The 27955-nt window shown below is 44.6% G+C and overlaps 1 protein-coding gene across 3 annotated transcripts; it reads left to right on the forward strand.

The window, feature by feature from the left end:
- Positions 1 to 7: 7 nt before the first annotated feature.
- On the forward strand, positions 8 to 27955 carry TM9SF1 (transmembrane 9 superfamily member 1). 3 transcript variants are annotated; one of them, XM_073575359.1, is made up of 6 exons: positions 8 to 135; positions 11353 to 11669; positions 24213 to 24813; positions 24901 to 25086; positions 26522 to 26795; positions 26924 to 27955. In XM_073575359.1, exons 2-6 carry the CDS (start codon positions 11355 to 11357, stop codon positions 27315 to 27317), a joined length of 1770 nt encoding a protein of 589 aa, XP_073431460.1. In that variant the 5' UTR covers positions 8 to 135; positions 11353 to 11354; the 3' UTR covers positions 27318 to 27955. The 3 variants fall into 3 exon arrangements, with proteins under 3 accessions (XP_073431460.1, XP_073431459.1, XP_073431458.1); XM_073575358.1 differs by lacking the exon at positions 8 to 135 and adding an exon at positions 142 to 426; XM_073575357.1 differs by lacking the exon at positions 8 to 135 and adding an exon at positions 9250 to 9274.

Consider the following 27955-nt stretch of genomic DNA (forward strand, 5'->3'; position numbering starts at 1 on the left):
AATTATCCGTATCTTCCTTGATACGGCGCAAACTGCCATATACGCCGAGAGGAGAAGCGGCTGGTATCGGGCCATATAAGAACGACATTCCCCAATATTCCTACGTGCAGACATTCCCGTCACAACACCTCAGAGGTGAGGAGTCAGTGACGCCCGCCTCCAGGACACCGCTGCTGACGTGTTCGGGGTGTCTTACGCAATGCCTGAAGGACCCCTGTGCTAGGACACTGTGTACAGGAGGGAGTAAGGGGTGCGGGGTGGTTTATACACAGCCGATAGTTGGCTATCTCTAACGGTACAGAGAGAGACCCTCGGAGAGATGCCAGGTTGTTAGCGCCATACATCAGGCAGGCTGTGGACTGATTCGTGACGTCACGAAAGTGGAGGCCCCGGGATCTGTCAGAGAATCCTGGAGACCGAGTGCAGGTAAGGAGTGGGCAGCAGCCAGGATCCCCTGCATTACCGCCGGCAGGGCGCCACTCACCCGGGAGCAGCAGCGTGGCCAGGGGGCGAGCCCACTCACTGCCACTAGTGATTACCGGTGTAGAGGAGTCAGTGAGTGACCTGGGGGTGCAGGTGTTGTACAGGAGCTCCAGGGCAGGCAAGGCAGGGGTGCCCTCTATATAGATGACGTTAGGAGAGCCGGGATCTGCCATGCCGCCTTCTGTGTTACCCCAATACCCTGGGTGTATGCCCTCTATATAGATGACGTTAGGAGAGCCGGGATCTGCCATGCTGCCTTCTGTGTTACCCAATACCCTGGGTATGCCCTCTATATAGATGACGTTAGGAGAGCCGGGATCTGCCATGCTGCCTTCTGTGTTACCCCAATACCCTGGGTATATGCCCTCTATATGGATGACGTTAGGAGAGCCGGGATCTGCCATGCCGCCTTCTGTGTTACCCCAATACCCTGGGTATATGCCCTCTATATAGATGACGTTAGGAGAGCCGGGATCTGCCATGCTGCCTTCTGTGTTACCCCAATACCCTGGGTATATGCCCTCTATATAGATGACGTTAGGAGAGCCAGGATCTGCCATGCTGCCTTCTGTGTTACCCCAATACCCTGGGTATATGTCCTCTATATAGATGACACTAGGAGAGCCGGGATCTGCCATGCCGCCTTCTGTGTTACCCCAATACCCTGGGTATATGCCCTCTATATGGATGACGTTAGGAGAGCCGGGATCTGCCATGCTGCCTTGTGTGTTACCCCAATACCCTGGGTATATGCCCTCTATATAGATGACGTTAGGAGAGCCGGGATCTGCCATGCTGCCTTCTGTGTTACCCAATACCCTGGGTATATGCCCTCTATATGGATGACGTTAGGAGAGCCGGGATCTGCCATGCCACCTTCTGTGTTACCCCAATACCCTGGGTATTTGCCCTCTATATGGATGACGCTAGGGGAGCCGGGATCTGCCATGCTCCCTTGTGTGTTACCCCAATACCCTGGGTATATGCCCTCTATATGGATGACGCTAGGGGAGCCGGGATCTGCCATGCTGCCTTCTGTGTTACCCCAATACCCTGGGTATATGCCCTCTATATAGATGACGTTAGGAGAGCCGGGATCTGCCATGCTGCCTTCTGTGTTACCCCAATACCCTGGGTATATGCCCTCTATATGGATGACGTTAGGGGAGCCAGGATCTGCCATGCTGCCTTCTGTGTTACCCAATACCCTGGGTATATGCCCTCTATATGGATGACGCTAGGGGAGCCGGGATCTGCCATGCTGCCTTGTGTGTTACCCCAATACCCTGGGTATTTGCCCTCTATATGGATGACGCTAGGGGAGCTGGGATCTGCCATGCTGCCTTGTGTGTTACCCCAATACCCTGGGTATATGCCCTCTATATGGATGACGCTAGGAGAGCCGGGATCTGCCATGCTGCCTTCTGTGTTACCCAATACCCTGGGTATATGCCCTCTATATGGATGACGCTAGGGGAGCCGGGATCTGTCATGCTGCCTTCTGTACCCCAATACCCTGGGTATTTGCCCTCTATATGGATGACGTTTGGAGAGCTGGGATCTGCCATGCTGCCTTCTGTGTTACCCAATACCCTGGGTATATGCCCTCTATATGGATGACGCTAGGGGAGCCGGGATCTGCCATGCTGCCTTCTGTGTTACCCCAATACCCTGGGTATATGCCCTCTATATGGATGACGCTAGGGGAGCCGGGATCTGCCATGCTGCCTTCTGTGTTGCCCAATACCCTGGGTATATGCCCTCTATATGCATGACGTTAGGACAGTCGGGATCTGTCATTCTGCCTTCTGTGTTACCCAATACCCTGGCTATACCCGCTATATAGATGACATTAGGAGAGCCGGGATCTGCCATGCTGCCTTCTGTGTTACCCAATACCCTGGGTATGCCCTCTATATAGATGACGCTAGGGGAGCCGGGATCTGCCATGCTGCCTTCTGTGTTGCCCAATACCCTGGGTATATGCCCTCTATATAGATGACGTTAGGACAGTCGGGATCTGTCATTCTGCCTTCTGTGTTACCCAATACCCTGGCTATACCCGCTATATAGATGACATTAGGAGAGCCGGGATCTGCCATGCTGCCTTCTGTGTTACCCAATACCCTGGGTATGCCCTCTATATAGATGACGCTAGGGGAGCTGGGATTTGCCATGCTGCCTTCTGTGTTGCCCAATAACCTGGGTATATGCCCTCTATATGGATGACGTTAGGAGAGCCGGGATCTGCCATGCTACCTTCTGTGTTACCCCAATACCCTGGGTATGCCCTCTATATAGATGACGCTAGGGGAGCCGGGATCTGCCATGCTGCCTTCTGTGTTGCCCAATAACCTGGGTATATGCCCTCTATATAGATGACGTTAGGACAGTCGGGATCTGTCATTCTGCCTTCTGTGTTACCCAATACCCTGGCTATACCCGCTATATAGATGACATTAGGAGAGCCGGGATCTGCCATGCTGCCTTCTGTGTTACCCAATACCCTGGGTATGCCCTCTATATAGATGACGCTAGGGGACCCGGGATCTGCCATGCTGCCTTCTGTGTTGCCCAATACCCTGGCTATACCCGCTATATAGATGACGCTAGGGGAGCTGGGATCTGCCATGCTGCCTTCTATGTTACCCAATACCCTGGGTATATGCCCTCTATATAGATGACGTTAGGAGAGCCGGGATCTGCCATGCTGCCTCCTGTGTTACCCCAATACCCTGGGCATATGCCCTCTATATGGATGAAGTTAGGAGAGCCGGGATCTGCCATGCTGCCTTCTGTGTTGCCCAATACCCGGGTATATGACCTCTATATAGATGACGTTAGGACAGTCGGGATCTGTCATTCTGCCTTCTGTGTTACCCAATACCCTGGCTATACCCGCTATATAGATGACATTAGGAGAGCCGGGATCTGCCATGCTGCCTTCTGTGTTCCTTGCTATGTACTCTTTATATTAGTTTGCTTCGATACATTTTTGTTCATGGGTCGTTATCACATTTAGTAAGTGGTTCTTCTGATCTGGTTATTTCTGCAGTAGGAGAGAAGAGGTAGCACTTGAAGCTTGTTCTCCATGGAATATAGATAATGTCTCCTTTAAAGTGCTTGTACCAACTTTGTGTATCCAGGAACTCCTGAGCTAATATCCAGGACTCAAATGAACCAAACTTGTATATGGAAAAGCAAAATTCCTGCAACACAGAGAAATCCTTATAAAATGTCTAGTTTATTTTCGATCAGTTAAGATTTCAGAGCCTGTATTACCAGATTGGGTTTTCATAAGTAACTTAATATTTATGGCCTATTTCCCCCAATATTAGAAAGCTTGAGTCTCCAAAGTGAAGCAGTGACTAGTTCTCGATAGTGATGAGTGAATGTGCTCTGGTAAGGTGTTATCTGAGCATGCTCGTGTGCTAACCGGGTGTCTTCGACGTGCTCGAAAAATATGTTCGGGTCCCCACGGCTCCATGTCTTTCGGCTGTTCAATAGCCACAACATATTGCCTGTTCATTAGGCAGTCCCTGCATGTGTTGTGGCTGTCGAGCAGGCGCAGGGACTCTAACATATATTCCAGCACGCCGAAGTCACTCAGGTAGTACACGCGCATGCTCAGATATCACTTATCCGAGCACGTTCGCTCATCACTAGTTCTCAGCCCTGTAGCTGTGCTGTCCACCAGCATTGTTTCCTCTTGTCCCGGTCTAAGCTGTTGAGCATGCGCACATCGTCCCAGCTCGCTGGCTTCTTCTACCTGTGCACTGAGCTGGAGCATGCACGGTAATTCTCGCTGCGTAAGTCAACCTCACTTGTCCTGCGTGAAAAGGTCACTCTGACATTCTGACGGGCGGTCATGGGAAATGTAGTTCTCACAACAATAGAATGCATCACGTGTTACAGCCGCAGGACCAATGACCTAGACAACCTCTCTAAAGAGAATTGTCAGCTTTCCTAACAGGTATAGTTTGCAAATACCCACATTGGCCACGAAATAACGACGGAGCATTTGTTCTCAAATTGTTGTTCTGTTCCTGTTGTTCTTGGATAAGTATAAATACATTGACGATTGTTACCATTTCCCTTGCTAAAAGGGTGTGCCCCAACACAGTCTGATACTGCCAGCAATGATGGGAAAGTAGGAGCATACTCCCAACTAGAGACTGCCAGTGATCAATGTATTCCTCACATTCTAGGAGCATCAGCACATCACAGGTATAAGGAAAGTTATTTCTTGAGGAATGCATATATTTACGAAAAGAAATGAGAGCTGACCGCTCCACTCCTATCTTATTTCTTGGCAGTGTATTCTACTTCAGGTGACCACTTTAACCCTTCATGACCTTGTGATTTTCAGTTTTTGTGCTTTCGTTTTTTCCTCCTCTTCTTCCAAGAGCTATAACGTTTTATATTTCTGTCAATATAGCCTTATAAAGGCTTTTTTTTTTTTTTTTTTTTCTTTAAGTGCTGAAAAAGAAATTGTGAAATGTGTAAAAAAAAAAAAAAAAAAAAACAAAAAAAAAAAAAAAATTTGTCTATGTTGCCATTTTTCGAGACCCTGATCTGGGGCTGATTAATGGATTATTTTTTTGTGGCTTGAGCTGACGTTTTATTGATACCATTTTGGGTTAGATATCACTTATAAATATAATTAATATATATATATATATATATATATATATATATATTTTTTGTTATAGCTCCATTTAGTCCATGGCGCTTTACATGTGAAAAAGGGGCATACAAAGACAAGTACAATAAACATGAGCAATAGAAGGCACACACAAGTACAAAAGGAGAGAGGACCCTGCCTGCGAGGGCTCACAGTCTGCAGGGGATGGGTGAGGATACAGTAGGTGAGGGTAGAGCTGGTCGTGTGGCGGTTCAGTAGACTGAGGATCACTGTGGGTTATAGGCTTGTCGGAAGAGGTAGGTCTTCAGGTTCTTTTTGAAGGTTTCCATGGTAGGCGAGAGTCTGATGTGTTGTGGTAAAGAGTTCCAGAGTAGGGGGGATGCGCGGGAGAAATCTTGTATGCGATTGTGGGAAGAGGAGATAAGAGGGGAGTAGAGCAGGAGATCTTGTGAGGATCGGAGGTTGCGAGCAAGTAAGTACCGGGAGACGAGGTCACAGATGTATGGAGGACACAGGTTGTGGATGGCTTTGTATGTCATAGTTAGGGTTTTGAACTTAATTCTGGCATTTTGATATTTTGTTCTTATTACGCTGTTCACCAGTTGGACTAATTGTTTGTTTTTATATTGTGTTAAATCGGACACTTCTGAATGCAGAGATACCAAATGTATATTTTTTATATACGGTGTCTGTGTGTATGTGTGTGTGTGTATATATATATATATATATATATATATATATATATATATATATATATATATATATATATATATATATATATATTCGCCTGTGCTATACATAGCAGTGCTTCAGAGGCTTTGTATAGCTTAAATCATGATCACCAGCTGTCATGACAATCCGTGAGCGCCCCTCGATCACGTGACGAGTGCCGATGGGCCAGATTAATGATGCGCTGACAGGGGCCACACAGATTGGTCTGACTGCTTGGCATATAAGTGGGAGTCCTGTAGTGTTCATCTACTGCTGATAAAATACTGATTGTATTGAAACTACAGCACACAGCATAATCAGTAACATCGTTGGAATCTTGCTCATGTGCACTAAATTACGCTGCTATTAAATAGTAAAAATGTGCTCACAGATTCCCTCTAAGGGGCTGTACATGCTGCAAGCCAATATTGATTCATTATAGAATCATAGAATCATAGAATCGTAGAGTTGGAAGGGACCTCCTGGGCCATCTGGTCCAACCCCCTGCTCAAAGCAGGATTCGCTAAATCATCCCAGTCAGATGTCTGTCCAGCCTCTGTTTGAAGACTTCCATTGAAGGAGAACTCACCACTTCTCGTGGCAGCCTGTTCCACTCATTGATCATTCTAACTGTCAAAAAGTTTTTTCTAATATCTAATCTGTGTCTCCTCCCATTCAGTTTCATCCCATTGCTTCTAGTCTTTCCTTGTGCAAATGTATGTAATATATCTACACCCCCCACACATTTTCACGAATATATAGTCCATGTCAAACAGAAAAAGATACACACACGCACTGCCCAGTCTCTCTCCTGTGCCCTCGCTTCACACTTTTCCCCTGTTTCTGCATACTTTCCTACATACTGTGCCTTCACACTGTCCCCTATCTATACTCTCCCCACTACATTATCCGGTCTCTGAAAGATGCAACTACAATGGACGGAAGGCGACCAACGTTGTGCTCATATTCCAAGCTGGCTGTCAGTTCAGCAACCAATTCGGAGAACCAGCGAATTCACCTCCTGTGGGGCCAACATCTCAGAATGCCACTCAGGGGTGCTGCTAGGGTCCAAAAATATCTGTGGGGCAGACCAAGTTGGGCACATCTTACAACATGTTGCCATAGTAAGTGACAGTCGTGTAGAGGGCAGGAGTCTTACTATTCTGCTGCCTTAGGGAGAATTGAAATGGTGCCTGGCAACAAGTGACACCGTACTGTGAAGGAACAATACCGCTGTACAGGGATAATGCGCCTACACAAAAAACACAACACACAAATCCACAGATGCAGTATAAACACTGTATGTGTAGCCACATGCTCTATGTACACACACTTTGTGTGCATTTTAGTAAATACCCACATACCCTCTGTACGCACGGTGGTCAGAGGTTTCTCCTCTCCTGCACTGTTGCTGTCCTTTGGGGCAGAATGCTGGGCAGTCCAGGGAGAAATAACCCCCTCCATCACTCCATTAGCCCCCACACCTCACTGCTGCTTACCACCGTGCTTTCTGGCTGCCCCTGTTTGAAAAACTCCTACAGACACTTGAGTGGAGAATTGAGGAGCCATGAGAGTACACCCCTCGCAGGGCTATGTCTGGCACACCCATGATGCCAGTGTGCTTGTACTTCTTGATCAATCTTTATTTTTATATAGCGCTAGCATATTCCGCAGAGCTTTACATTATCATCACTGTCCCCGATGGGGCTCACAATCTAAATTCCCTATCAGTATGTCTTTGGAATGTGGGAGGACACCGGAGTGCCCGGAGGAAACCCACACAAACACGGGGAGAACATACAAACTCCTTGCAGATGTTGTCCTTGGTGGGATTCGAACCCAGGACTCCAGTGCTGCACTGGCAATTCAGGAAAATACTTCTAAAGGCTCCGTCACACTAAGCGACTTACCAGCGATCCCGACACCGATATCAAGGTGTCAGGATCGCTAGTAAGTCGCTATGTGATCGCTGGTGAGCTGTCACACAGACGGCTTCACCAGCGATCAGCACAGCGATGCCGAGCGCCCGGCATCGCTGGCCATCCCTGTAAAAAATAGAATCAAAATAAAAAATATTGTTATTCTCACCTTCCGACATCCCGCGCAGCGATCCTGCCTCTCTCCACGCTCCGGTCCCAGTGATCCTTTGCACGAATGACCGCGAGATGTCACGGTCTCGAGGGATAACAAAGTCTCACGGTCATTCGTGCAAAGGATCACTGGGACCGGAGCGTGGAGAGAGGCGGGATGGCTGAACGGGACGTCGGAAGGTGAGAATAACTATATTTTTTATTATTTTTTACAGCTGATCGCTGGTCTCCCGCCTGTCACACGCAGCGATGCGTGCTGGCCAGCGGGAGACCAGCGACCAAAGAAATGTCCAGAGATTTCTTCCAGCGATCAGCGATACCGGCAGGGGGGCCGCTCGTTGATCACTGTCACACACAGCGATCTCGCTGGTGAGATCGCTGTTACGTCACAAAAGTTGTGACTCAGCAGCGATCTCACTACCAAGATCGCTTAGTGACAGGGCTGTGGAGTCGGAGTCGTGGAGTCGGAGTCGGTGCTCATTTTGGTATAAAATGGAGCGACTCCGACTCCTAAAATATATAATAAATTGGGTACAGTAATTCAATGCAGGATGTGCTGAATATTTATTCATAGGAGTTTGGGAAAGTTATGAAATGTCCTATAAATGACTGTTCTATTCATGATCTAAGGCTACATTCACACACAGCGTTTTTCCTGTTTTTTGAGGATACGTTTTTCAGCTGCAAAAGCTGATCATCTTTTTAAAAAACTGCATCACCTGAAAGGTTTTTGAGCTCATAGATAATGTTTTCAATAGCAAAAGCAGATTAGAAATCTGCTCTATCTATATATCCATTTATCCATATCTGTCTATCCATATCGTATCTGTACCAAAAAGAATGAAAACCGGGTAGTACACCAATATATATTCTGTTCTATCTAAATATCTTGATTATTGGATCATAAAAATGATTAAATGTCTGAGGTTCACATTGTACTACAATAAATTTTTCACTTAAATATAAGCAATATGTGTGGGAGTCGGAGTCGTGGAGTCGGAGTTGGAGTCGGAGTCGGTGTAAGGGAAATTGAGGAGTCGGAGTCGCAGGTTTGGCTTACCGACTCCACAGCCCTGCTTAGTGAGACGGGGCCTTAAGATTCGGGGCCTAGGCCCAAGATCTAAATGTCTATCGCTGCTGCTTGTAGTGAGATGGTAATCATGTCTGAGGTGGCCCAGCAGCGCCCCCTGCTAACTACACTTGGGGCACATGCCCAACCTAGCTCCCCCCTTAGTTGCGTCCCTGCATCTACTCATATACGCTCCCACCACTGAATGGCGTTTTTGGTCTGTAGGTGCATTTGAACCAACCGGCACCATTTAAATGGTTAATACCATGTTTTTAGGTGGGTAAAGTTTTAGAATGCTTGTAAAAAGAAGCAATTTTACAGTTTGCCTTGTGTTAAAATTCCTCTGCGTTCGGAGTCATTTTTTTATTGTAGTGTTTACAGCTCGTTGCCTAGGAGACTGGCTCCATCGTTGGCATTCCCATTTATCTGTGTTGATTGCTGCAGCCAATCGTAGGCCCCAGTAGTGTTGTGTTGCACACAGCTGAGGCCAGTGATTGGTTGTGGGGAGACAAATAGTAAGTAAATAAGGAACAGAAAGTGAGGTCAAGAGTAGCAGGCGATTTACCAGGTAAGGCTGTGTTCACATGTTCAGGAATCATCAGTAATGGATCCATTAAATAGCCATCAGTTTTTCTTTGATTGGAAAAGGATCATTTTTTTTTTTTTTTTTTGCTTAGTGGATCATTTTCAAATGACAGAAAAACTGAAAAAACGGATCCATTTAATAGCCATCATAGACTTTAGAGTTAAAAAAAACGGATCCAGTTTTTTTTCTATGGTCTTTTTATTGAAAGTATAATAGATACAAAAACAAGAAAATAGAATGCAGCAGCTATATCTTTACATTGTATGCAGCAAATATCTAACCAGGCATTAACCAGAATACAACAGTAGAGGGTTGTACTACAGGATGGAATAATAGACAGTAGTTTGACAAACCCCAAAAGTCAATAACGCTAATGTGCGGCAGTCTCTTGTAAGAGTATAAAGTCATCAATCTGACTAGAAATTCATGGAAAGGAGAGAAGGGTTAAGAGAGTATAGATAGGAGGAGGAGATTTTTTTTTTTGGGGGGGGGGGCACGAATAGTTTCAGAGCCTTATTGTTGTAATTTAGTTATGCTACTTTAGTCCTGCTTGTGTATGTAAACAGTTCTAAAGTGGGTCCACGGACGCCAGGTTTCTTTGAAAGCCATTTGAGTACAATTCACTGATGACAAAAATCCAGTTTTTTTTTGTTTTAAAGCTGGACAAAAAAATTTGTTTGCACAACTTTTAAGGGGATTGCTACTGGATCCGTTCTTATTGTTGATTACTGGATGTGTGAATGTAACCTAAGCATGGTTTCTTTAGGGATTTTGAATAAGTTTTTTAGGGCACATGCAGACTTGTGGATTTCGGTCTGATCACGGGCCACAATGCACGGACTGACCATGCATCTCCAGACTCAAGAGAGACTGTTTCATTGGAAAATAGATATATATATATCTGCCATGCTCTAGTCAGGAGACCCTCAGCTAGTGTTTGCACTGCGGGCTGTGATCACACGGACATCTGCATAGCCTTTAAAGGGAATCTGTCACCTGTTTTGGCTGATAAGCCCTGAAAGACGGTGGCCGCATCTTATCTATAACATTCTATAATGCTTTATATAAGCTCCCGATCCAACCTGCAAGATAAGAAATATACGTTTTATTGTACTCACAAGGGGGGGGCGGTCCGGTGCAGTCCGGTCTAATGGGTGTCGCAGGTCCGGGTCTGGCACCTCCCATCATCTTGCGATGCCGCCCTCCTGTTGCTTCATCGCTCCCCGGCATCGCACTTCTGCGCAGGCGTACTCCTCTGACCTGTTGAGGGCAGAGTAAAGTACTGCAGTGCGCAGGCGCTGGACCTCTCTGACCTTTCCCAGCGCCTGCACACTGCAGTACTATGCTCTGCCCTCAACAGGGCAGATAATTATGCCTGCGCAGGAGCGCGATGTCGGGGAGCGATGAAGCAAGTAGGAGGACGGCGTCGCAAGAAGATGGGAGGCGCCGGACCCAGACCTGCGACACGCATCGGACCGCCCCCCGGGGGAGTATAATAAAACTTATTTTTCTTATCTTTCAGGTCGGATCAGGGGCTTATCTACAGAATTACAGAATGCTGTCGATAAGCCCTTAAAGGCAGCGGCCGCCGCATCTCATAGCGGCCAAAACAGGTGACAGGTGTACTTTAATGCTCTGTTAGGAGTGAGCTAACATTTGTAATTAATATGTGAATGTGGCTGTCAAAAGTTGTGAAATTCCCAGTTTTAATACCATGTCTATGTATATTGATACTTTCCTTGACAAATTGTATTTTCTTTCATTTTAGACATGTTTGTCTTGCACTCCCTTCCCGTTCTTTTTGTGTGGAGTATGCTTCTGTCGCCTATAACTGGGGACAAGCGGTACAAAAAGGATGACACAGTACTGCTGTATGTAAATAAAGTGGGGCCATATCATAACCCACAAGAGACTTATCACTACTATCAGCTGCCAGTGTGTGCCCCCACACAAATCCGTCACAAGAGCTTGACCTTGGGAGAGGTGCTTGATGGCGACCGGATGGCGGAGTCCATGTACAAGATCACATTTCGAGTCAACGTGGAGAGAGAGCCCCTGTGTGAGCTCAAGCTGGATTTGAATCAGGTAGGACAGCACAACTTATTATATTCTGGACCTGTTTCTAGTGGAGAGACTGCACTGATTTCCTTGTTGTCGCCATAGTAGGTGCTTGTTCTTACCTTTTTATTATGATATAGATATATATAATCTGGGAGTTAAATGATGTAAGTATCTTCCAAAAGGACAAACTAAGTAAGACTTGGCTCGTTTACCTGTAGTGACAATGAGCTTTAGAAAGACAATGAATGACCGTAGCTATAAGAAGGTGCCTGGCTGCTGTACTTAGTGTGGCACCCAGGAGAAAGTAAACTGTATACCTCCTGGGAGCCGCTGGCTTTCATTCATACAGGAGTTACCAGCGAGGTTACATATAGGTTCCCATGGACAATATTTCTCTAACTTTATAAAAAAAAAAAAAAAAAAAAATTTGCATCCAAATAATGACGTATTTTTAAAGAATGATTTGACATCAAGAATTATGTTAAAGGGAACCTGTCACCAGTTTTAGCCAATGTGAAGTAAGTCCACCACCTTTCAGGGCTGATATGCAGCATTCTATAATGTTTTATATCTGCCCCCAACCCGACCTGTAAGACAACAGAAATCACTTTTATTATACTCGCCTGCGGGGCGGTCTGGTCCGATGGGTGTCGCTGCTCTTAGTCGGGCGCCGCCCATCTTCTGACGATGCCATCATCCATCTTGGTTCGTGTGGATGACTTCTCCACACAGTCTCTTCGGCATCGCGCTCCTGCGCAGACGAACTTCTCTGCCCTGTCGAGGGCAGAGTAATGTCCTGCAGTTCGCAGGCACTGGGCTTCTCTGACCTTTTCTGGCGTCTGCACACTGCAGTACTTTGCTCTGTTCGAGGCAGGGCAGATGCTGAGGAGACTGTGTGGATGTTGCAGGGACGCGTCATCCACACGAACCAAGGAGGAGGACGGCGATCATAAGAAGATGGGGGGACGCCGGACCAAGAAGATCAACACCCATCGTACCATACCGCCATTCAGGTGAGTATAATAAGGTATTTTTCAGTTCTTCTAGGTTGGGTTGGGGGCAGATATACAGCATTATAGAATGCTGTATATCAGGCCTGAAAGGTGGTGGCCGTAACTCATTGGCCAAACCTGATGACTGGTTCCCTTTAAATAGTAAAATAGGCAATATTCATCATTCACAGAAGATCAGATATTATTGCATTTTGTCACAAATTAAACTAACAATTGAAATGATTTTAAAGGGAATCTGTCACCAGGTGGTTGCCATTAATCTTGGAGCAGCTGATCCCTGTGATGTTACTTAGGCTAGTTTCACACTAGCGGTATGGCCGAGGTGCGGAGGGCTGCGGGCTTCCTCCGTGAAGCTCCGCCCCGTCTACACCTCTTCCCGTCAGCTCCGTCTCTGTCTGCATGCGGCCTGCGTAGCCTATCTTTAGCATTAGGTACGCAGGCCGTGCCGATGAATGCAGATGCCTCCGCATGCGTCTTTTTGATGGTGGGCTACTTGCTGTAGTTTAGATAATCTACTGATAAAACAGTCATTTATCACTAGAAGACTAATGAACCTGCTGCCATGCAGTCTTTCATATTTGAGCTCAATCCCCAACCACTGCCAGCTTTTTGCCTATGCACAGTGTACACAGAAATCTGCCAGACAGTGGTGTGGACGAGTTATGCAGAGCTCCGTATTCGGAAAACTGGTAGATCTGTCCCCAATTAAAATATTTTTTAATCAAAACTGCAGCACCCACTTGATTAGATGACACATCAGGGTCTTTACCCCTTCATTATCCGCTCTCAGATGGGGTATCAAAAACCTGATGGCAGATTCTTTTTACCAACACTGTATATTACCTGATTTGGTATATGCCACGGTGTGCTTTTCTATTAATTACAGACGTGCTCTCCAGCACAGCAGGATAACAATCTTGTATAACTAGTTTGGCGATCACAAATGCCCCATGCTAAAAGAAAAAAAAAGTTGATCTTAGGATTGAAAAATAGAATTGTTTAAATACCATGGTTAACTAGTGTGTGAACATACCCGCAGAGCCATGTGACCATGGGCTCCTTCTTGACTGGACATTGTCGTGAACTGCACAGGTGTGCTGCAGAGCTGTGTGCATTATTGCTGCTTGTAAAGTCACCATTATTCTATACTAGCTGAAGAGCCCGGTGCTTCCCAGGCATAGTAACTAACTAAGGTTAGTTATAACAAATTATAATGATTTTAATATATATATATATATATATATATATATATATATATAGCCTCATTCACTATAATATCCCACATCACCCAGTCAGCCAGAGCCACTGGACTACTACCCCTAATTTCCCGTAGCATCCCATCAGCCAGAGCCACCGGACAACTACCACTAATATTCCACATCATCCCGTCAGCCAGAACTACCGGACTACTACTCATAATATCCCACATCATCCCGTCAGCCAGAGCTACTGGACTACTACCACTAATATCCCACATCATCCCATCAGCCAGAGCCACCGGACTACTACCACTAATATCCCACATCATCCCGTCAGCCAGAGCTACTGGACTACTACCCCTAATATCCCACATCGTCCCATCAGCCAGAGCCACTGGACTACTACCACTAATATCCCACATCATCCCCTCATTCTGGAGTCAGAACCAGAGCACTGAGTGGAACAGTCTTAACTTCCATACTGGGGGATCCCTTTAAGAGAGGCCTGGTGTCAGAACCAGAGCGCTGAGTGGATTTGCCCTGACTTCAATACCAATGATCTCTTTAATAGAAGCCTGGGGTGAGAATCAGAGCGCTGAGGGATTTACCCTAACTTCCATACCAGAGATCCCTTTAAGAGAGGCCTGGTGTCAGTACCAAAGCGCAGAGTGGATTTTCCCTCACTTCCGTACCGAGGATCCCTTTAAGAGGGGACTTGGGTCAGAACCAGAGCGCTGAGTGGATTTGCCCTAACTTCCATACCGGGGATCCCTTTAACCCCTTCATGACCCAGCCTATTTTGACCTTAATGACCTGGCCATTTATGGCAATATTGACCAGTGTCCCTTTATGAGGTAATAACTCAGGAACGCTTCAACGGATCCTAGCGATTCTGAGATTGTTTTTTCGTGACATATTTGGCTTCATGTTAGTGGTAAACTTAGGTCAATAATGTTTTCATTTATTTGTGAAAAAAACGGAAATTTGGCGAAAATTTTGAAAATTTCGCAATTTTCACATTTTTAATTTTTATTCCGTTAAACCAGAGAGTTATGTGACACAAAATAGTTAATAAATAACATTTCCCACATGTCTACTTTACATCAGCACAATTTTGGAAACAAAATTTTTTTTTGTTGGGAAGTTATAAGGGTTAAAAGTTGACCAGCGATTTCTCATTTTTACAACAAAATTTACAAAACCATTTTTTTTAGGGACCACCTCACATTTGAAGTCACTTTAAGGGGTCTATATGGCAGAAAATACCCCAAAGTGACACCATTCTAAAAACTGCACCCCTCAAGCTACTCAAAACTATATTCAAGAAGATTATTAACCCTTCAGGTGCTTCACAGCAACTAAAGCAATGTGGAAGGAAAAAATGAACATTTTAATTTTTCCAATAAAAAATTTCTTTTAGCATCAATTTTTTTCATTTTCACATAGGCAACAGGATAAAATGGATCCTAAAATTTGTTGCGCAATTTCTCCTGAGTACACCGATACCTCATATGTGGTCATAAACCACTGTTTGGGCGCACGGCAGGGCTCAGAAGGGAAGGAGCGCCATTTGACTTTTTGAATGGAAAATATGCTGGAATATTTAGCGGTTGCCATGTCGCGTTTGGAGAGTCCCTGTGCGCCTAAACATTGGAGCTCCCCCACAAGTGACCCCATTTTGGAAACTAGACTCTCCAAGGAACTTATTTAGATGCATAGTGAGCACTTTGAACCGCCAGGTGCTTCACAAATTGATCCATAAAAAAAAAGACTTTTTTTTCACAAAAGTTTTCTTTTAGCCTCAGTTTTTTCATTTTCTCATGGGCAATGGGATAAAATGGATCCTAAAATTTGTTGGGCAATTTCTCCTGAGTGCACAGATACCTCATATGTGCTCATAAACCACTGTTTGGGCACACGGCAGGGTCCCGAAGGGAAGGAGCACCATTTGACTTTTTGAATGGAAAATTAGCTCCAATCGTTAGTGGACACCATGTCGTGTTTGGAGAGCCCCTGTGTGCCTAAACATTGGAGCTCCCCCACAAGTGACACCATTTTGAAAACTAGACCACCCAAGGAACTTTTCTAGATGTGTGGTGAGGACTTTGAACCCACAAGTGCTTCACAGAAGTTTGACGCAGAAAAGTGAAAGTAAAAAAATAATTTTTTTTCCTCAAAAATGATTTTTTAGCCCGCTATTTTTTATTTTCACAAGGCTAACAGGAGAAATTGGACCACAAAAGTTGTTGTGTAATTTGTCCTGAGTACACCGATACCCCATATGTCAGGGGAAACCACTGTTTGGGCGCATGGGAGAGCTCAGAAGGGAAGGAGCTCAATTTTGGAATGCAGACTGATGGGATGTTCTGCGGGCATCATGTTGCGTTTGCAGAGCCCCTGATGTGCCTAAACAGTAGAAACCCCCCACAAGTGAACCCATTTTGGAAACTAGACCCCCCAAGGAGCTTATCTAGATGTGTAGTGAGCACTTTGAACCCCCAAGTGCTTCACAGAAGTTTATAAACGCAGAGCCATGAAAATAAAAAATCATTTTTTTTCCTCAAAAATGATTTTTTAGCCCGCTATTTTTTATTTTCACAAGGGTAACAGGATAAATTGGACCACTAAAGTTGCTGTTCAGTTTGTCCTGAGTACGGTGGCACCCCATATGTGGGAGGGAACCACTGTTTGGGCGCACGGCAGGGCTCAGAAGGGAAGGAGCGCCATTTGACTTTTTAAATGGAAAATTAGCTCCAATCGTTAGCGGACACCATGTCGAGTTTGGAGAGGCCCTGTCTGCCTACACTTTGGAGCTCCCCCACATATCACCCCATTTTGGAAACTAGACCCTCTAAGGAAGTTATCTAGATGCATAGTGAGCACTTTGAACCCCCAGGTGCTTTACAGAAGTGTATAATGCAGAGCTGTGAAAATAAAAATATTTTTTTTCCTCAAAAAATGATTTTTTTAGCCCTCTATTTTTTATTTTCACAATAGTAACAGGAGAAATTGGACCCCAAAAGTTGTTGTCCAGTTTGTCCTGAGTACGCTGGTACCCAATATGTGGGGAGGGACCACTGTTTGGGCACAAATCGGCTCGGAAGGGAAGTAGTGACGTTTTGAAATACCGACTTGATGGAATGGTCTGCGGGCGTCATGTTACGTTTGCAGAGCCCCTGATGTGCCTAAACAGTGGAAACCCCCCACAAATGACCCCATTTTGGAAACTAGACCACCCAAGGAACTTATCTAGATATGTGGTGAGCATTTTGAACCCCCAAGTGCTTCACAGAAGTTTATAACGCAGAACCGTGAAAATAAAAAATCTTTTTTTTTCCTCAAAAAATGATTTTGTAGCCCGCAATTTTTTATTTTCACAAGGTTAACAGGATAAATTCGACCCCAAAAGTTGTTGTCCAGTTTGTCCTGAGTACGCTGGTACCCCATATGTGGGGGGGACCACTGCTTGGGCACACATCGGGGCTCGGAAGGGAAGTGACGTTTTGAAATACCGACTTGATGGAATGGTCTGCAGGCGTCATGTTACGTTTGCAGAGCCCTTGATGTGCCTAAACAGTGGAAACCCCCCACAAGTGACCCCATTTTGGAAACTAGACCCCCCAAGGAACTTATCTAGATGTTTGATTAGCACTTTGAACCCCCAAGTGCTTCACCGAAGTTTATAACTCAGAGCCGTGAAAACAAAAAAAAAATCATTTTTTTTCACAAAAATCATTTTTTTTAGCCCCCAATTTTTTATTTTCCCAAGGGTAACAGGAGAAAATAGACCCCCAAAGTTGTTGTGCAATTTTTCCTGAGTACGCTGATACCCCATATGTGGGGGTAAACCACTGTTTGGGCACACGTCGGGGCTCGGAATGGAGAGAGTGCTGTTTGACATTTTGAACGCAAAATTGGCTGGAATAAATCGTGGCGCCATGTTGCGCTCGGAGACCCCGTGATGTGCCTAAACAGTGGAAACCCCTCAATTCTAACTCCAACCCTAACCCCAACACACCCCTAACCCTAATCCCACCCTAATAATAACCCTAACCACAGCCCTAACGCCAACACACCCCTAACCCTAATCCCAACTCTAACCCTAACTACAAGCCCAGCCCTAACCCTATTTCCTTCCAGCCCTAACCCTATTTCCTTCCAGCCCTAACCCTATTTCCTTCCAGCCCTAACCCTATTTCCTTCCAGCCCTAACCCTATTTCCTTCCAGCCCTAACCCTGTTTCCTTCCAGCCCTAACCCTGTTTCCTTCCAGCCCTAACCCTTTTTCCTTCCAGCCCTAACCCTGTTTCCTTCCAGCCCTAACCCTGTTTCCTTCCAGCCCTAACCCTGTTTCCTTCCAGCCCTAACCCTGTTTCCTTCCAGCCCTAACCCTGTTTCCTTCCAGCCCTAACCCTGTTTCCTTCCAGCCCTAACCCTGTTTCCTTCCAGCCCTAACCCTGTTTCCTTCCAGCCCTAACCCTGTTTCCTTCCAGCCCTAACCCTGTTTCCAACCCTAAATGGAAAAAAAAATATTTTTTTTTCCATTTATTATTTGCGCCTGGCTATGGGGGTGATAAAAGGGGGGTGTATTTACTTTTTTTTTCATTTTGATCACTGTGAGAGTGTATCACAGTGATCAAAATGAACGGGCAACTGGCAAATTCATGGGCGCCGCCATCTTGGACAATGGCAGGCGCACTGCGCATGCGCCCGCCATTTTGCAAGATGGCGGCGCCCATGATCCGGACGCCGGGAGCCACGGCGGGACACCGGGAGCACGATCGGAGGTCCTGGGGGGATCGGAAGGTGGGAGGGAGCGATAGACAGGGGAGGGGGAGCAGATGATGACGGCGGCGAACGATCGCCGCCGTCCATCGGTGGCGGGGGCCGATCGGCCCCGCCAGTCGGTGTGTGGGGGGGTCGGGGGGTCGGTGTCCAGCCATGTCCGATGCTATTGCAGCATCGGCCATGGCTGGATTGTAATATTTCACCAAATTTCATTGGTGAAATATTACAAATCGCTCTGATTGGCTGTTTCACTTTTAACAGCCAATCAGAGCGATTGTAGGCACGTGGGGGCTAAGCCACGCCCCCAGGGATTAACTGTAGAGTGTCCTTTGTGTGCGGGTCGGGTGACCTTTCAGTGACCCCGGTCACCCGACCCGCAGGGGGGCTATTTATAGCATGACGCCTATGTAGGCGTCATAGGTCATTTGGGCACGACTTTTCATGACGCCTACGTAGGCGTCATGGGTCGTGAAGGGGTTAAGAGAGCCTGGGGTCAGAACCAGAGCGCTGAGTGGATTTGCCCTGACTTGCTTACCAATGGTCCCTTTAATATAACCTTGGGGTTAGAATCAGAGTGCCGAGGGATTTGCCCTAACTTCCATGCAGGAGATCCCTTTAAGAGAGCCTGGGGTCAATACCAGAGCATTTGAAGGCAATTGCCCTGACTTCCATTCTGGGGATCCCTTTAAGAGAGGCCTGGGGTCAGAATTAAAGCGCTGGATGGATTTGCCCTGACTTCCATGCTGGAGATCCCTTTAAGAAGGGCCTGGGGTCAGTACCAAAGCGCAGAGTGGATTTGCCCTAAATTTCATACCAATGATCCCTTTAAGAGACCCTGGGGTCAGAACCACAGAGCTGAGTGGAACGGTCCTAACTTCCATACCGGGGATCCCTTTAAGAGAGGCCTGGGGTCAAAACCAAAGCGCTGGATGGATTTGCTCTGACTTCCATACCCATGATCCCTTTTAAGAGGGAAGCTGAGCCTACAGGATGGAGTATGTGTGATGGGGATATAGGCACGGGAGGGGGGATTCATTTGTCATGTGCTCTCTGCTCCTTTCAGGGGGGGCAGACAATGGCTGGGAGCTTATATTCCCAGGGATGCTAGATTTCTCCCACCATGTCAGTGTCTGCTGAGGTGTTGTCAAGTGGGAAAACTGTTGGTCATAGCGACCAATCACAGCTCTGCTACTTTTAACCAGCTCTCGTGAAATGAGAGATGCTTAGTGATTGTTTGCAAGGAAAACTGTTGCTCATAGCAACCAATCACAGCTCAGCTTCTTTTGAACAGCTCTCGTGAAATATAAGATGCTTCGTGATTGGTTGGTGACACACACACACACACTTTTATATATAGAGATAGTCTTGTATATTCAGGCAGTGATTTAAAGGCGTATTCCCATCTTGTACATTTATGGCATAGCCAAAAGATAGTAAGTAATTACAGACCCTACCAATTTACCCCACATTGGTTTTGAAAATGGGGCTATTTTATGCACTGTTTTCAGTGGAGGGGGTGAGTGTCAGGACCCCATTCTTGAAATTGATATGGGTCTCATTTGATGAATAACTTGTTAATCACTGGTGTTCTAACTATTGGGTCCCCCAGTGATTCAGAGATTGCGGCTTTAGCGCCCCACCTTGAATACAGCAGAGGTGCACGACCTCCGCTCTATTAATTGTTTATGGGATAGTATGCAGTTAATTGTGGTAGTCTAATAGGCAGTCAATGGTTGTGAGGTCAAGCGTTTGTCCCTCCATCCCGCTCCAGAGCCCTGTTCTCAAGGTTCCTGGAGGTCTCAGCAGTCGGACCCCAGGAATTATCCCTTATTCTATTGCATAGATTGGATAAGCTGCTTTTCTTGGGAATAACACTTTAACATCTTCCAAACATATGATCTACAGTTACATCATATGCTGGGTCCCTGACATTGATGTGGGCTTGCAAGCCGAGCCCCAATCTTTCCCAGCAGATGATGGCTGTGTTACTGGGCCATCATCTACCTCTAATAGCCGCAGGCATTTAATGCATGCAGGCAAGGGAGCATGTCATTCTATTTGCCCTTTGGCGTGCCTGAGCTGTGATCATGGGACGCCAATGTGTTTCCATGACAGCCGGGGTCTGCTGAAGACCTGCTCCTGTGAAATCCAGACAGTAGCGATTTCTGCTATACATAACAGTACTGTAGAATTAATGTGTATAGTACAAGCGATCGGATGGTCAAAGATTCAAGTCCATTACCGTGAACAAAAGTTTAAACTAAAAAAAAAAAGGTTCAAATCAGCTGCTTTTTCCCCCATTAAAAAAATAAAGAAAAAAATGACACACATTTGGTATTTCTACGTCCGTAACAGTGTGTTCTATCAAAATCTAAAATAAATTAATCTGATCAGTAAATGACATAATGAGACAAAAAAAAAGAAACACCAGGATTAAGTTGTTTTTTTTCCGTCCGCTACAACACTGCAATAAAATGGAATAGGAGGTGATCAAAACATTGGTTCTACTGCAAAATGTTATAAATAAAAACAGCTCAGTATGCAAAAAATAAGCCATTACATAGCTCCATCGACTAAAAACGTTACCGATCTCAGAAAACGTCGACAGAAGCTAAATTGGGTTTTTGTGTTTTTGTTTTTTTTTTTTTTGTTTGTTCTACAAATTTCAGATATTTTTTTCACAATTTAAAAAAATGTGCATATTTGATATCTGCATAATTTGTGCTGATCTGGTTATATTGCTAGGTCACTCTTATCACATAGTGAACATGGTAAATTAAAAAAAAATCCAAGAACAATTGTGGACTTTTTTTTTTTTTTTTTTTTTTTTTTTTTTTTTTGACACTAGGATTTTTTTCCAGTGCATCACATGATTAAAATCAATGGTTTCAAAATTACAATTCGTCCCACAAAAACCATGAAATCATACAGTTATGAGAATGAAAAAATAAAGTTATGGTTAATGGAAGAAGGGGAGGAAAAACAGAAATGGGCTGCAGCGGAAAGGGGTTAAAAGGTTTCCGCCACAAAGGTTATTGATCAACTATCCGCAGGGTAGGCAATGTATGTCTATTAGCTGAAGCCCCTCTTTCTCCTCACTACAATAATTTTGTATGTTGAGTGTCAGTGGTGCGGTGGTCTTGCATGTGTCCTACCGTTACATTAAGTCTGGACTAGCAGAGTTCTCTGTTGTACTCGGCTGTTTCCGTTACCCCCATAAACACTGAATGAAGAGGAAAGTGCACATGCAGAACCACAACTCCATGTAGTAGTCTCCTTCCTGAGGTTGTGAGACAAAATGGGGCATGAGACCTCATTCTAATGATCGATGGGACCTCGGCAGTCACGCATTTCTGTTCTGTGAATTGATAGGTGAGAAATGTCCATTAACATGATCTGATTATACCACAGCTCCTGGGCAGGGGAGGAAGGAAAAGAGTAGTCAGACATCACAGTATGGGATCTCAACTGATTCTTTCTTTCTGGTAATACTTTGCTCCAAAACAGGCAGGGAAGTGTTTTGCCTCACAAAAAAGAATTATTTGGGATCCCCTGCTCTGTCAGTACATCTTTTTTTTTTTTTTTCTTTTTTTCCTCCTTCCTCCCCAGCCCAGGAGCTGTGTTATGATCAGACCATGTTCCTGTACGGTCAGACAGCCATTACACAGTACACAGCAGGGACACATATATATGATTATCTCAGCACAGAAACATTTTTTTTTTTTTTTACCCTCTTTATGACCTTGCAATTTTCTGCTTCTACGCTTTCATTTTTTACTTCCTTCTTCCCAGAGCCATAACTTTTTTTTTTTTCCATAAATATAGTCATATGAGGGATTGTTTTTTGTGGGATGAGTTGTTCTTTTGAATGACTCAATTTATTTTACCACGTAGCGTACTAGAAAATGGGGAAAAAATTTCAAGTTTTTTGGTGTTTATTTACCATGTGCACTAAATGATAAAAAACTGCCCTAGCAATATAACAATATACCAACTATGTACAGTGGCGCTCAAAAGTTTACATACCCCGACAGAATTTTTGCTTTCTTGGCCTTTTTTCAGAGAATATGAATGATAACACCAAAACTTTTTCTCCACTCATGGTTAGTGATTGGGTGAAGCCAAGTGGTGAAAAAAAAATCCAAAACCCTTAGTGCCTCCATTTTTCAGTAAACGAAGGCTGGGTGATGGATTATTTTTTGCGTCTGGATCTGGCGTTTTTACTGATACCAATTTTAGGTAGATACAATGGGCCATCATTCATAGGAGATTCATAGCGATACACAGTGGTCTTCTGTAGACCCCCGGCTTTCATGACAACCCTTCGGTGCCCCGCGATCAAATTACTGGGGCGCCAGTGGGGGGGACTTGTGATGCGGCATTTAGTCATCTTTTGCACTTCCCGTGTTTTTTGCAGGCCTTCTTTGCGGATCGCCGTTTTTCTGTTTGGGATTAGATTTTGAAAAGTTGGGTGAAAAAACGGTGTTCCGCAAATACGTCTTCACGGTGTACTTCAAAAACAAGCTTCCGTTGTTTTGCGGCTCCATTGATTTCAGTGGGGGCTGTGTCCGTAAGCAAGCTTGATATTTTTTTCACAGCTGCAAGGCTACTTTCACACTTGCGTTTTTTTGCGCTGCACACCGTGCAAACGCACATAAAAAACGCATCATGCGTTTGTGTGCTTTTTTGTGGTTTTGCGCATGTTTATTTATTTTTTTTTAAAAAGCATGCTTTTTTTGCGCTGACGTGTGCATTACCATGCGCACGTCAGCGCACCCATAGACTATAATGGGTGTTTGGGTGAATTTTGTGCGCATTGCGTGCGCATGCGTTTTTTTTGGGACAAGTCGGATGCCCAAAAAATGCAACAGGATGCATTTTGTTCGCCTGAGCGCACACTACAAAAAAACGCATGCGCATACAAATGCGTACAAACGCATGTGTATGCGCTCCCATGTAAAGTATAGGAAAAAAAGCATGTTTTTGGTTTTTTTTGCGCAAAACGCAAGTGTGAAACCAGCCTAAGTACGGGTCCTCACGGCCGTACGGCGCTCCGACTAATTTTTTTGTGGGCCGTTTTTGCGGCCCCATAGAAATCTATTGGGGCCGCAAAAACACGGCAAGTGTAAAAGAAGCCTTAACCCGCGTCTGTTAGAGGCAGATGACAGCCAATTAAATCAGCTGTCGTGCTCTGAAAGATACAGGCTCTGTGGGACCTATTTTATTCCCAAATCTATAAATTAAAATGTACTTTGCTCATGAGAAAACCCCTTTAATGAACATGTATTAGAAGTCTGTATGGGTTAGGGCTCATGCAGATGTTCATGAATCTGTCTGATCACAAACCACAATGCACGGACTGGCCTCAGGTCACCCGACCATGACCGCTTCATAGAAATATATGAAGCTGCCATTCTCCGGTTGGGAGACCCCACGGCTAGTCCGTGCATTGCTTTCTGTGATCAGATTCACGAACATCTGCATAAGCTCTAATCCTCTTGTGTAAAAGTATGATGAATTGTTTATTGGTATGTTTCTTTTAATTATCTGCAACTTGTTTAATTTTAGGTTGAGGAACTGCGACAAGCCATTGAGGAGTTATATTACTTTGAGTTTGTCCTGGATGATATACCAATCCGTGGCTTTGTTGGATACATGGAAGAAAGTGGCTTCTTACCACATACTCATAAAATTGGTTTGTGGGCTCACCTGGACTTCAACATAGAGTACAATGATGACCGTATCATTTTTGCTAATGTTAGTGTCCGAGATGTGAAACCATTTAGTTTGGATGATGTGAAGGAGCCACTCAGCTTGACCCACACTTACAGTGTACGCTGGTTCCCGACAACTGTGACCTATGAGAGGCGTGGTGACCGCCTTAGAGACTCTAGCTTCTTCCCCAAAAGCTTGGAAATCCATTGGCTTTCTATCATCAATTCCATGGTGCTAGTATTCTTGCTTTTGGGTTTTGTGGTCATTATACTCATGCGTGTTCTTAAGAGTGACCTAGCACGGTACAATTTAGATGAAGAAGGAACAGACGACATGGAACAGGGAGACAATGGATGGAAGATCATCCACACTGATGTTTTTCGTTTCCCACCTTATCGAAGTCTCCTTTGTGCTGTGCTTGGGGTAGGGTCCCAGTTTCTTGCCCTTGGCACAGGTAATATTTTAAAATTTCAAGGCTGATCTTTATGTTCTTTCTCTGTTATTTTTTTCTCTTGATTATTAATTGTCCATTCTCTTGTAGGTATCATAGTAATGGTTCTCCTTGGCATGTTTAATGTGCACAGACATGGTGCTATCAATTCTGCAGCAATCTTACTATATGCCCTCACTTGTTGCATCTCTGGCTATGTATCTAGTCATTTCTATCGACAGATGGGTGGAGATCGTTGGGTATGGAACATCGTCTTGACTACTAGCCTTTTCTCAGGTATTTTGTTTTATATTGCTTCCTTTATTACTTTCTGTTTTTATTTCCATGTTATCTATTTTATAAGTTTAACTCTATCCCCTTACTGACATCGGACGTACTAATACACCGATGTCAGTATCCCCTGCTTTGAGGTGGGCTCCGGCGGTGAGCCCACCTCAAAGCTGGGACATGTCAGCTCTTTTGAACAGCTGACATGTGCCCACAATAGCCGCGGGCAGAATCGTGATCCGCCCATGGCAATTAACTAGTTAAATCCCGCTGTCAAACTCTGACAGCGGCATTTAATAAGCGCTTCTGGACGGAAATGCGCACACCGGTGACCTGCGTCACGTAATCACGGATCACCGGTGTGTCGACATGACAACCAGAGGTCTCCTTGAGACCTCTATGGTTGTTAATGCCAGATTGCTGTGAGCGCCACCCTGTATTCGGCGCTCATAGCAAGTCTGCAATTCAGCTGCATAGAGGCGATCTGAGCATCGCCTGTATGTAGCAGAGCCGATCAAGTTGTGGCAGCTTCTAGCCTCCCATGGAGGCTATTGAAGCATGCCAAAAGTAAACATAAAAAAACAAAGTTTTTAAAAATATGAATAAAATAAAAGTTCAAATCGCCCTCCTTTCGCCCCATTCAAAATAAAACAATAAAAATAAAATCAAACATAGACATATTTCGTATTGCTGCATTCAGAATCGCCCAATCTATCAATAAAAAAAGGGGTAAACCTGATCGCTAAGCGGCGTAGTGAGAAAAAAAATCAAAATGCCAGAATTGCGTCTCTTGGTCGCCGCGACATTCTATTAAAATGCAATAACGGGTGGTCAAAAGATCATATCTGCACAAAAATGGTATCTTTTAAAACATCAGCTCGGCACGCAAAAAATTAACCCTCACCCAACTCGAGATCACGAAAAATGGAGACACTACGGGTCTTGGGAAAATGGTGCAAATTTTTTTTTTTTTTTTTTTTTTTTTAGCAAATTTTGAATTTTTTTTTCACCACTTAGATAAAAAAGAACCTAGACATGTTTGGTGTCTATGAACACATAATGACCTGGAGAATCATAATGGCAGGTCAGTCTTAGCATTTGGTGAACCTAGCAAAAAAGCCAAACAAAAAAACAAAAAACAAGTGTGGGATTGCACTTTTTTACAATTTCACCGCACTTGGAATTTTTTTCCCATTTTCTGTTACTCAACATGGTAAAACCAATGGTGTTGTTCAAAAGTACAAGTCGTCCCACAAAAATAAGCCCTCACATGGCCATATTGATGGAAAAATCAAAAAGTTATGGCTCTGGGAAGGAGGGGAGCAAAAAATGAAAATGCAGAACCGAAAAAGCTCCGGCCATGAAGGGGCTATAGACATTTGATTTATTCATAACTTAAGTAACTTTCCACTTCTCAAAATGACTGACATTTTTATATACACAGCGCCATTTTTCTTCACATGGAGTGTTGTCAATTCAGTTCATTGGACCAACGGGTCAACACAAGCTCTTCCAGCAACCACAATCCTCCTCCTTCTTACCGTCTGGCTTCTGGTTGGATTCCCCCTTACTGTAATTGGAGGAATTTTTGGCAAAAATAGTGCTGTAAACTTTGAAGCTCCTTGTCGGACTAAGAACATTGCTAGAGAGATCCCTTCTCAACCATGGTACAAGTCTGCTCCAGTACATATGGCCATTGGTGGATTCCTACCATTCAGGTAAGAGGACTTTTTTCTCTTTCTCAGCTATCATTATGGATTCGCCTCTATTTAGTCTTTTGCATAGACTGCTACTCACTTTGTCATTTTTCCGTGCCTTTTTACTAATTTTTTTTCTTTCTTCACAGTGCCATCTCTGTGGAGTTGTACTACATTTTTGCTACTGTGTGGGGACGAGAGCAGTACACTCTGTATGGGATACTGTTCATTGTGTTTGCCATCCTACTAAGTGTTGGCGCATGCATTTCTGTAGCGCTCACATACTTCCAGCTATCAGGTGAAGACTATCGCTGGTGGTGGCGATCCATTATGAGCACAGGATCCACTGGAGCTTTTATCTTTCTGTACTCTGTTTTCTATTACTGGCGTCGCTCTAATATGTCAGGGGTCGTTCAGACTGTAGAGTTCTTTGGCTACTCTTTCCTTACTGCATATGTCTTCTTTCTTATGCTTGGAACGGTCAGTTTCACAGCCTCCCTTCGATTTATTCGCTACATATATGTCAACCTTAAAATGGACTAAGGTATTGATCCAGGGACCTTTTTAATGTGCTTTTAAGTGCTACACATGGAGAAAATGGACCAAGATTGGAAGGGACTATGCAAAGAGGGGCCTGGAGATCATGCAACTACAGCTAGATGGATGTAATCCAATCACTGACATGGGGAGATGGGAGAGAGATTCACATAGAGAATTATTTAGCACAATGGTTGGTGTTTGGTGTCAAGTAGTGAGAGATGTAAAATCTGGAGCGCAAAAATGTAATCTAGATCAGCAATCTTTTGTGCAAAGGTACGATAGACATCTGTCACTTTGCTGCCAGTCTTCTCCATTCCTACCACTCTCAGACTCCTAATGTCTAACTGTAAAGAACAATTCCAATGCCTACCTGAAATTCGCTATCCTGATGCTGCTGCGGATTGTCTTTTCATACAGCAAAAAGTCTGCTTTTCACAGGCCTATACAATGTGTCAGGTGGTCAACTGGAATGAATGGCCCGACTTGTTTACATGGTCTCCTGGGTTCGATCTGACCTGTCAGACAGTCTCTCACTCTCTATTGGACTTCTGTACAAATATATTTATATCTTTTGATTTTTTTTCCTTTTTACAAAATAAATATATATCAAAAAATGACTAAATTTAATTTTAGCTATTGCA

This window comes from Dendrobates tinctorius, unplaced genomic scaffold, assembly GCF_039654945.1.
Source record: "Dendrobates tinctorius isolate UK_male_01 unplaced genomic scaffold, ASM3965494v1 ptg000044l, whole genome shotgun sequence".
NCBI classification, from domain to species: Eukaryota; Metazoa; Chordata; class Amphibia; order Anura; family Dendrobatidae; genus Dendrobates; species Dendrobates tinctorius.